General features: G+C 48.7%; 1 protein-coding gene across 1 annotated transcript in view; it reads right to left on the reverse strand.

The window, feature by feature from the left end:
• The window catches only part of MTOR (mechanistic target of rapamycin kinase), a 118,941-nt gene extending 107,823 nt beyond the window's left edge, over positions 1-11,118 (reverse strand). Inside the window, 8 exon segments of the mRNA XM_079143464.1 lie at positions 184-292; positions 377-652; positions 3,958-4,092; positions 4,850-5,050; positions 5,699-5,931; positions 7,151-7,259; positions 7,881-8,072; positions 11,002-11,118. Of these exon segments, the coding sequence (XP_078999590.1) occupies positions 184-292; positions 377-652; positions 3,958-4,092; positions 4,850-5,050; positions 5,699-5,931; positions 7,151-7,259; positions 7,881-8,042 (1,225 nt within the window). The 5' untranslated portion in view covers positions 8,043-8,072; positions 11,002-11,118.
• Positions 11,119-11,406: the final 288 nt, after the last annotated feature.

Raw genomic sequence — 11,406 nt, forward strand, 5'->3', positions numbered from 1 at the left:
ACCTTTACTGTGTCTGCTGCCCTAGACACTGCCAGAAAACTGGACATGAGGTGAAGACATCAGACGCGAGCTCCTCCACCCGGCGCTGCTTCCAGTGAGAAGCAGACACAACGCCTGGGAATCACCTCTCCCTTGTTCGCTTTTCCTGGGAGGGGCAAAGATGTCTTCCACGGACAGCCTCACCTGTGAAGGCAGAAGGTCGGAATGCGGCCAAGCGGGGCAACAAGTTAAGGATTGTCATTTGGATCAGCGAGTTCTTGCTATTCCTGCATTTCAGCACCCACTGGCACACCTGGGAGAGGAAGCATAAAGGGTTGGCAGAGCAAAGTGAGGCATGGAGCTGGGGAGAAGAGGGAGAGGACCTCTCCTCACTTACCTGATCGAACTTCTCCTCCATCAAGTCTCTGCAACACCGGCTCTCCACCAGGGTGGACTTAGCTGGGCTGGGGGAAGCCCCGAATCCCATGAGGCCTTGGTGAGAGCTGTACCCCAGCAGCCCCACCAAGGCATTTGACTGCTGGGGCTGTATAGCCTGGAAGCTGGTGAAGGGGGTGATGTGACGAGGTTTGGCCCCGAAGCCCATGAGGTCCTTGCAGTACTTGTCATGCACCAGCTGCTGCTGTGTGATTTCTTCCATCTCTTCTCTCAGACGCTACATACAAGGGGAAAAAATGACCTTCATCTGTGAGTGGCATTCAACCGGGACACTGCTACAGGGCGACACATTTGCCAATCCTGAACTGTAATTCCAAAGCAAAGGGTGACCACCCTTCATCTTTAGGATTGTGACTTCCCCCAGAGCCTTGCAGAGGCCCAGATTTTGTTCTGTTTTAGGCAGAAGAGCAGCACCTACTGAAGAGCAGAGAAGTCACAGGGGACCAGCTGCCCAGGTCCTCTGATCTCTAAGGGTTCTTGCCTGTTTTGGGAAAGCTGACTGGCGGTGATTACAGACCTAAGATTACAGCAATAAGCCTCCCGCAAAGGTGAGGGACAGCCCATATCAGCGCCCTAAGGATGTTCAGGTCTCTTTCTTCTCCCCGGACTGCTCACACCGAGAAAAACATGAGACAGTTCTCTAAACTTCCAGACTTCTCCAAACCTTTGTGCATTTTTCAGATATCATGTCCACTGTTCTTATCAAGGTCACCAATGGCTCCTATGTCGCTAAATCCAATGGTCACTTCTCAATATTTATCTCATGTGACTTATTGGTAGCATTTGATTCAATGTTATTTCCTCCTCCTGCAGGCCCCTTCTTCACTTGGCTTCCTGGACCCCAAACTCTCTAGGCTCACTCTTTCCCTGGCTGCTGCTTCTCAGACTACCTTGGTTCTTCATCTACTGATCTCAAGTTCACAGACCCCATATTCTCCAACGATGCTAGTTCCTCTGTGCTTCTTATCCTGTCTCATGACTTGAAATGACATCTGCAAGCTGACAATTCCCAACGGTTTCTCCTGCCCGCATCCCTCTCCAAAACTACTGGATATCTCCCTCAGATGCTCATCTGAAAACTGAACTCCTGACTCTCCCTCCCAACTTGCTCTGCCATCAGTCTTCCTGGCTAGTATATGGCAACTCCACCCTTCAATTTGCTCAGGCCAAACACCAGACTTTTTTCTCTCTCCATTCACCTCCAATGTATGCATACAATCAGCTGCTTCTTGTGCTTCTAGAATTCCCACTGTGGTCTGAGTTGCAAACACACCCTGCAATACTGCTGCAGTTCCCTCTTAACTGGATGCCTGGCTTCGGCTCTTGGCCTTGGCCCTACCACAACCATTCTCAACACAGTGGCCAAGGGATTCTTTGGAAACATGAGTCAAATGTCATTCCACTGCTCAAAACCTAGTAGCTTCCCACTGTATACAAAGTCCACTCAGTGGCCTCCCAAGACCCTATGTGAGGTGTCCCCACCCTGCTCCCGGTGTTCCTCTGACCCCATCTCCCAGCACCAATCCCGTATTCAGGCTACTCAGCCATAGGGGCATTCTTGCTGCTCTCGCATGCCCTAGCATGCTTCTGCCTGGGGCCTCTGTGTTAGTTGACTCAGTCCCTGGAATGCCCTTTCCCAGACTCTGGAGTCGTGTCCCCCCCCCCCCCCCCGGCTTGAGGGGTCGGGGATTCCAACTGCGGTCTCGCACATGCTAGGTGAGCAGTCTCCAAAGGAAGCTATTTCTTCAGCTCCTGGAGTGGCTTTCTGCTTAGCACTCATGACTGTGCTCAAACTCCCACCCGAGCATTCTCTATCCCCCTTCTCTGCCCTCCTGGTCTCCACTGCATGCACCACCAGGTCACTTATCACAATATCTATTTATTAATTTGGGTACTCTCTCTCTTCCTCTACTAGAATGTGATGTTTTGTTCACTGCTACATTATTCTGGGTCTTAGGGCATAATGTTCCTGGCATACACTAGGTCTCAATTAATATTTGTGAACAAATCATGAAATTAAAACCCTTATGTTTGAGTACTACTTTATAATTAAGCACCTTCATGAGAGCTATTTCACTTAAATCTGACCTTAAGTGTCAGGTGCCATCGACCTGATATAGTGGGAGGAAACAAAGATCCCAGAGCTGCCTGAACTACAGTGGAAAGCACCATGTCGAACTTGAGTGGGGAAATCTCTGAGTACTACCATTTGTAGAATGCCCTCTATGTATCAGGGACTGTGCTGGGCACTTCACATGTAATCAGAAACCTTGCAAGAGTCCAACAAGAAAGGTATGAGCCCCTGTCAAAAGTGAGGAGAATGAGAGCCAGGATGGCAAGTTTGAGGTCAGCCTGGGCTACTTGGTAAGTCTCCGTCTCAAAACAAGAAAATAAAAAGGGCTGGGAAAGTAGCTGAGCGGTAGAGCCCCCGGACACCATTCCCAGGACCACACACAAAAAAGTAAGGAAAAAAAGGCTGAAGGGATACGGAACGTGCCGAGTCACATGTACACAGAGGAGTGGGGACTTGAAGCCAGACACATCCTACTGCTGTGTGTGCTGCCCCACATCCAGGACAAAGTTATTTCCAAATAACTACGGTGTCGACTGAAGCAGGAGGCCCTGGGGTGAAACTCCAGGAGACGCTCGCAGTCTCCTCCCAGCGTCCTGAGGCTCACCTCCTCGTGTCTGTGCGGCCACTCCTCGACAGAGCCATGGTGGTGCCTGTCCAGATATGGCTGGAGCATCCTGTAGCAGGCGAGCCTAACTCTGAGAGCATCCCCAAGGCTGTGCCAGGCCACATTTCCCCTAGGCTGCTCCCAGGTGAGGACACAGCAGGGGTGCCAGGGTAGGCCTGGTCCTGGGTGCCACATTGTGGCTCTGAAGACGCCACAATGGCTTCTCATGGTAGATTGCATTTTTCTTCCCTTTCTTGTTCACCTGGTCAGGAATGTGCTGTGTTTTCCCCTCACAGGCTGTTTCCCTAATAAAATCCTTGTCCTGACACACCTCACCCCGTGCTTTCTCCTCCCTCCCTCTCCACAGAGACAGCCTGTGGCTGTTAGAAGCACATGATACCACACAACTCTGTGTGACAACTCCACTATGCACCCGCCCTGCAGGAGAATCACGTCCCGGCTTCCCCAGGAGCCACGAGGCCTCAGGTGGGCCTTGCTTCCTCTCACCTCTGCCCTCCTCCTTTCCCCTTGCTCACAATGCATCAGCCACACTTCTCTCTGCTTCACTGACGTCTGGAACTCAAGCCTCTGCCTGGAACACAGTACTTCAACTAGCTGCAAGGTGGCTCCTTTGTGTCACGGTACCACTTGATGGCACCCAGGGAGGGCCCTCCCTGACTCTCACTCAGCTACTCTCTATCCTGTTTGTTTTTTCCCATAGGACTCGTTGCTTTCTGAAATTACCTTACTTACCCACTGTTCCCCCCTACAAAATCTCAGCCCAATTCCTGCTCCCAGATGGCCCGCGGGCACACAGACCCGCCCCGCCCCTGCAGTTTCTCACCTCTCCCTCCATGCTGCTGATTCGGACCAACTCGTTGAGGATCAGCAAGGCACCATGGATCCGATCATCCCGATTCATGCCCTTCTCTTTGGCCAAGGTCTCATCAAACCCTTTCTCTGCTTCTTCAAATGTGTGCTATACAGCAAGACAGAACACCTTGATTACCCAGTGTCCAACGTTGGAAGGAACACAGGTCCAGCCACCTACACCGGCACTGTGAGGTTTTTAGGGTAGCAGCCTGGTACCTTGTGCCAGAATCGACAAGACTGACTTATTGAGGTCTCTTGTTTAATTTAGCTTCAACTTTCACAAGTCTTTGAGACAGATACCACTATCATCCCTATTTAACAGCTAAAAAACCACACAGGATCAAAGGAATTAAGTGGCTTGTCCAAGGTCACAAAGGAAAGGTAAGAATGAAACTGAGGTGTCCTGGTACATCCAGAGCTCCTTCTGGATACCTGCCTCGCTAGTTAGTTCTCTTGCAGGGGCCATCAGCATAGGACACCTGACACTGGAGCAGGGGAACTGGCACCTTCCAAATTACTACAACCACACTTCACAGATTCTGAGACACTATTTCTCCATATCTTAATATCTCTGAAAGGAGATGTCTTCTAATTTTGATAAGAAGGCACTGAATCATAGTTTATTTGGTGTATTTACATTCTTCATGATGCATAAAACAATAGTGTGGCTATTGGTGGATTTGGGCTTTAATTCAATGCAGAAATAAAGTAACTACTCATTCCTACTGAGCATAAAAAGCTGTGGAAGGCCAAAACTGAAGTGATATTTGCTCTGGGGCCAGAGGTTGTTGCTGCTCGCTAGGACAGGGGAGTCTCCAGGGAAAGGTGCTTTGCTAATGGCTGGAATGGCGCCATCTCCTCACCCGGTACCACTGAGGCTTCTGCATCTCCTTCGGCTCCCGCTGGGTGGTGAGAATCAGACAGGCACGAAGAGCTGCTACTGCTCCCTCACGGATGGCCTGCTTGGGGTCCCACACAGCCACAAAAATGTTGTCAAAGAAGGGCTGCACTTGTTGGAAGAAGAAGGTAGGGACACTGATGGCCAGCTCACGGAGGACAAGCACCTGGCAGAGAAGGGCAAACTGAGAATTCTCATTTGTACCAGGAGTTCTGCTTTCTTGGGACAGTTTCCTGTCACTGAAGGGCCTCTACACCCAAGGAAAAGAGAAGCTTTAAGCTGCTAGCCAGGAAAACTGGGCCAGAGGAGGCAAAATGAAACTGACCAAACAGCCCAGGGTTCACGGCCCTCGGCTGCTCACAAACACAGAATGCTGGGGCCACTCGGATGCGAGCTCTGGAAGGACCAAAGCGTTTGATGCTTTCTGTACCATCAAGCTGAGGCCTAGAACCATGCCCGAACACAGCACGTTCAATAAATGAGTACCAAGTGGATAAATCTGTTCAAAGTTCAATCTTGTTACTGTTTTCATCTCAGAGAGGAAGAAACTGAAGGTCAGAGGTTGTCAAGTTAGAGCTGTAAGCAGCAAAGTCAAGAACCAAACCCGGGCGCATGCTCATGCTCTCTCCTCGTAGCAATGTTGCCTAAAGGGGGAGCCACCGGGAAAGAACCTGAGTGACCTCTGATCCCACCATACCCACTTCTAGATCCCCTCTCTTAAAGACAGACTCCATCCCATCTCACAAAAAGGAACGATCCTCAGGAGGAAACAAGGGTCCAAGACAATGTCACCGCTCCCCAGCGAAGCACTCACGGCCGCGTGTCTCCGGCCCTCGTTGCGGTCAGCGCCCAGCCATTCCAGAGCTCGCTTCACCTCAAACTCCACATACTCAGCCGTGAAAGTGTCCCCTGCCATGGCGAGGCGGCCAATGGCCTTGGATGCCATTTCCATGACAACTGGGTCATTGGAGGGGAGGAGATTCCGAAGATAGTTGGCGAATCTGCCAATTCGGGTGGCATTCCCGCCTTCCACTCCTATGAGGCTGGCTGGAAAAAAGAAGGCCAGAGGTGACAATGGCATCCACGCTTTGAAATGAAAGGTAGAAGCGACCTCTTCATTTACTTTGAGTAACTTTCTAGATGGTCAAGATGCAAACAATTTGATATCCATGCCAAAAACTTATACTAAAATGATCTCGTTTTAGTACACATAATTTGTTTTCCCGAGAAAAAAGGGAAAACAAACCCAGAACTGAACAGTAACTCAAGGATTAAAGAGCAGTTCTTGGGAGTTGAAAGTAACCTGCCTTTTATTAACCATACCTGATTCTACTTTTCCATTTGGGAACCCCGCTGTGCCAAATCCTGCTCTGTTGCAACAGCAAGGTGTGCAAAAGGCACTCTGGGGTTTGGAAAGGAGGCTGGCTTCTAGTTCCAGCTCTAGCAAACTGGCTGGTCCTAAAAAGTCACTAATGGTTCTGAGACAGGTTCCACATCTAAAAATATTTGTTTTGTCTTCATCCCAGGTCTGCTGCTGGAACTAATACCTGTATAAATCCACTAAAAGCAACAGACCCCTTAAAATTCTTTAAATAGGGAGTGGCGTGCATTATAATCCTGATGCTGCCCACGCTGAGGGGTGTGGAATCACTGGTGCCTTTCTACCTCCACTTAAGTGTGAATCAAAAATTAGTGGCTGCTTATATCTTAGGTCTTATCACAACAGCTATACTTAGAACACGAGCAAGGATTTCAACTGGCTTCTGAAGTAAATTTATCTTGAAAATACGAATGCGGACTGCCTTTTATCTCTATTCACTCCATTAACATGCTACAAACTACTGAATGATTTCAAATAACTGCAAATGTATAATATATATTTTAAATTTCTCTATAATTTTACTTGAAGGATGCCAGCACATTATGTTACAGACAGCAAAGATGCTTCTGAGTGACACCTAGGAAACTATTTGAAGAAATTTTTCTTGAATCTATTCCTGTTGTGCAAAAGACTTTAAAACATTTGTTATTTTCTCATCATTTTTCTAATTCACTTTGATTGATGAGTTATGTGTCCTTCCAAGCTAAAGCCTGAAAAGAGCAAAAGCTCTGAAAAGAGCCTAAAAGTACACTGACTTCCAAAAGAAAAAAAAAAATTCTTTAAACAAAGATGAAACAAAGCATCTAGTAACTGGCAGACCTGGGATGTAGTGAGCGAGAAGGTGAGTGGCCCTTTAGTCCTAGCTGTATCCAAGACTGCTCTTACCAATGGCCAAGATGCCACCTTTCCTCTCATTAGCATCTGAGCTGGAAACCAATTCAAAAATGTGATGGTTCAGTTGGTCATAGAAGCGTGTAGACTCCTCTTGACTCATCTGCAAAGGAAGAGGAACAATCTCTGATGTCTCAGAACAATCTCTGAAGTCTCTCTGATGGTGATGGCACTGGCAGGCTGGCATTTCAAGATGAGGAATGGAGAGGCAACAGGCATAGTTCATACCAAAGACAAAGCAACTGCCCCTTTCCAGTTTCAAAGTGTAGAGCAACCAAACTCAGGATTCATCTGTTTATGTGGCAACTGTGCACTGAATTGCTACTCTTACCAGGATATAAGAATGAATAGGAGGGCTGGGGGTATAGCTCAGTTGCTAGCATGCTTGCCTTGTAAGCACAAGGCCCTGGGTTCAATCCCCAGCACCACCAAATAAAAAAAAAAGAATGAACAGGACCCTGTCTCTGACCCCAAAGGTGTCCTCTATTTAGACAGCCCCCATCCTAATCACTGTTATCAAATGGAAAGAACAGAGGGGCTGGCATGCAGTAGGGAGGAAGGAAAGAGAAACAGCTGAATCTCTATGCTAACTCCTACACTGTGACCACAAACCTGAAACACCACAGAAACTTGCAACTTCCACAGGGACCTGCACACTCTCTGCACAGGAGAGGCCGCAGGTCTCCGGAAAGAAAACCCTCACTTAGGAGGAATCCACACCAACCTCTCGAAGCTCCATGGTGACATAGTGCTGGAGCTCCTTGGCAGCCTTGGCCCTGGTCTCCTCGTTCCGGCTCTTCAGGCCACTGGCGAATTGCTGCAGAACACTCACATTGCTAGAGGTGGTGGTTGCTGCGGTGGCAGCGGCAGGCCCGGTTCCCAGCATCTTGCCTGAGGTCCCTTGGGAAGAAGCTTCCTTCAGTGTTCCAGAAAAATGACTGCAATACATTTATTCATGGCCCTAGTGCCTCAAGAGAGATCTCCACCCAACTCATGTCAGGTGGGGGGTTCTACAAAGGTGGGGGATCTCGCCAAGGAACTCACAGAAAGCCTAGCTTCAATGATTGAGGTTTTAAAGAAGCATCCACTTGAGAGGGTGAGACTGTGGGCTGTGAAGCTAGACTGCCTGGGTGTGAAGTCTATTCCAGTCATACACCTTGAGGAAGGTACTAAAAATTCCTGTTTCCTCAACCAAAACAAGAGAATCATAGTACCTGACAGGTTGAGGTGAGGATTAGATGAATTAATACATGTTAAAAAGACTTTCAAGCAGTGCTGGGCACAAGGTGAGTTCTTTTTTTTGTGGTGCTCGGAATCAAACCCATGGCCTTGTACTTGCAAGGCAAGCACTCTACCAACTAAGCTATCTCCCCAGCCCCATGGTAAGTTCTTAATCATCATCTGCTATCAATTATTATAACTACTATGTACATGGTATACTGCCAGGTACCAGAGGCAGGCAGGTAGGGAAGAAATAACTAAAACCGACCCTTTCCTCAAAGAGCACACTCTAAAATGGGAGACAATTGTTATTCTATAGCAGCACTGTCCATAAGAAAACAGGACATGAGCTACAAATGTAATTTTACATTTGCTAGTAGCTCTATCTGAAAAGGCAAAAAAAAGAGGTGAAATTAATCTATTTATATATGCCTTTAAAAATTTTTTCCCTTGGGCGGGGCTTGTAGCTCAGTGGTAGAGTGCTTACCTAGCATGCATGAGGCACTGGGTTCAATCCTCAGCACCGCATATAAATAAATAAAGTAAAGGTCCATTGACAACTAAAAAAAAAAAGAACTAAAAAAAATTTTTTTCCCCCTTGTATTGGGGTTTGAATCCAGGGGTGCTCTACCACTGAACTACTTCCTATTCTGTTTTGAGATAGGGCCTCTCCATTTGGGTTATATATTTCAAGTGCTCTATAGCCTTATGAGACTGCTGGTCATTGCAGTGGCCAGCACAATTCTGTAGAATACTAGTGTACACAGAACTGCACTATGGCCCAGTGGTAGTGCTTGCCTATCAAATGCAAGGCTAGTAAGGCCCCAGAACTGGGTATGTGTGTGAAGTGTTCAATGCTCCATGTGGTGTTACACACCTGTAAGCTTGGTTACTCAGGAGGCTGAGGCAGGAGGATTTCAAGTTGGAGATCAGTTTGCACAAATTAGTGAAACACTGTCTCAAAATAAATTTAAAAGGTTATGGATGCAGCTGGGTGGTAGGATGCTCACCCACAGTGCACAGGCTCTGGGGTCAATCCCCAGAACCACAAAAAACATAAAACCACCACAATAACAATATGGTCTTCCTGCCTCATCCATGGGTTCTACCTCTGGGGAGCCAACCAATAGAAAATCTTTAGGAAAAAACCTTCTACTGAACATATACAGACATTTTTTCTTGCCATTATCACTAAACAACACAGTATAACAACTGTACATAGCATTTACATAGTACTGACACTGTGTAGGTTATATGCAAGTACTGTGCCATTTTATGTGAGGGATCTGAGCATCTCAAGGTTTTGGTTATTTTGGTTGTTTGTGTGTTTGTGTGTGTGTGTGTGTGTGTGTGTATGCGTGGGGGTGGGGGTGTCCTGAAACTAATCCCCTACAGATTCTAATGGATGACTGTACTTCAAATGTGAGTTTAAAGATCTATTAATTCTTAATTTCATCCATTACTCAAGTATGTACTATTCCTTCCCTTGATAAGCTTAAAACCCAGGGGAAATATAATCAGGCAATCACAATAAAGTGGCCATAAAGGAGCTCAGCCCAGACTGCTATTCGAGTAACATATACCTATCTCAAGTGTGTATGTCTATATTATACTAGAAAACTGATTTCTCAATTTTTTTTTTTTTTTGTACTGGGGATTGAATCCACTGCTTCTTACCAGTGAGCTACATCCCCAGACCTTTTAATTTTTTCTTTTTGAGACAGTGTTTCATTAAGTTGCCGAGACTGGCCTGGAAATTGCCATTCTCCTGCCTCAGCCTCTCCAGTAGCTAGGACTACAAAAGTGTACCACCATGCAGAGCACGAAATTCTTATTTCTGAATGAATCTGTGAGGCCCAGTGGAAAAACTAAGGCATAACTGGTGAACACCTACTTCAATGCTGAGAAAAACACTGTAAAAATAAACCCCTTCTCTTAGGGGAGCGGAAAACTAAGGATCCCCATAAGAAAACTACTAGTGTGTGTGTGTTAAGAAAAAGGAAGGAAGCTGACAAGGAATTTCCATTCTCAGGGAAGATCGAATGCATCTTTTCAGGGTCCAAGGCCCCCAGGCCTTTGCACCAGCTGAATTCAGTGTAACTACCTGAAGTCAAAATCCTAAGGGTCTTGGTAATGGAGGGCTTAAGGGAGCCCGGGTTGGATGGTTGACAGCGAGGATGGCCCGGGGAGAGGTAGGAAGGAAGAAGCCACGGAAGGCACCGAGCTCGGCTCGGGGACCCGGGCCCCTGCGAGGTCTCAGGGCGGCGTGCAGGGCGCTGACACTGGGGCCGGTGCTCCCGAGGCGGGGTCCGCCTTCGTGGGTGGCTCACAAGCAGGGGTGACCGTAATGGGGAAGGAGACCCAGAGGCGCCACGGCGTGCCGGGGCTGACTGATAGCCGGCCTTCCGGGCGCCTGAAGGGTCTGGGGTCTCCTGGGGGCCCCGGGGGACGGGCGTCGCCTCGCGGGGAGGGGGTCAGGTGGCGCCCAAGTCCTGGGGCCGGTCCAGAGGCGGCTCCACGTTCCAGACGCGCGGCTTCCCCGGGTTCCCCCCCACGGACCAGGCTGGCGGTGAGTCTGGACATCCCGCCGCCTCGCAGGGGTCGGTGCCAGGCCCCAGACTCACCGCGCGGCTTCGGCCAAGGCCTCAGCTGCCGCCGCCAGCGCGCGTACCACCGCTTCAGGCCCCCGGCCCCACCACCCGCCTTCCCCGCTGTCCTCTACGCCGGGCGGGAGGGAGGACGGCCTCCCAACCCTGAAGACCAATCGCAAAGCGTAAAATCAAGATGGACTGAAACACAGACCAATAGTAATGAAGGAGAAGTGAAGCTCCAGGACCCGGCTTCTCCAGGGGGCGGGGACTGTTCAAATAGACAAACCACGCGGCCAGTGGCAGACAAAAGGTGGTTTAGGTTCACACGGGAGAACCAATCGGTGGTGAGTTGACGTCTGTCACTTCCACGCACACTTCCGGTGCATCGCTACTATGATTCCGCTCTGCTTGGGACAGTGGCGGCGTGGAGTCCTCTGT

This window comes from Sciurus vulgaris (assembly GCF_902686455.1).
Source record: "Sciurus vulgaris genome assembly, chromosome: 1".
Lineage (NCBI taxonomy): Eukaryota > Metazoa > Chordata > Mammalia > Rodentia > Sciuridae > Sciurus > Sciurus vulgaris.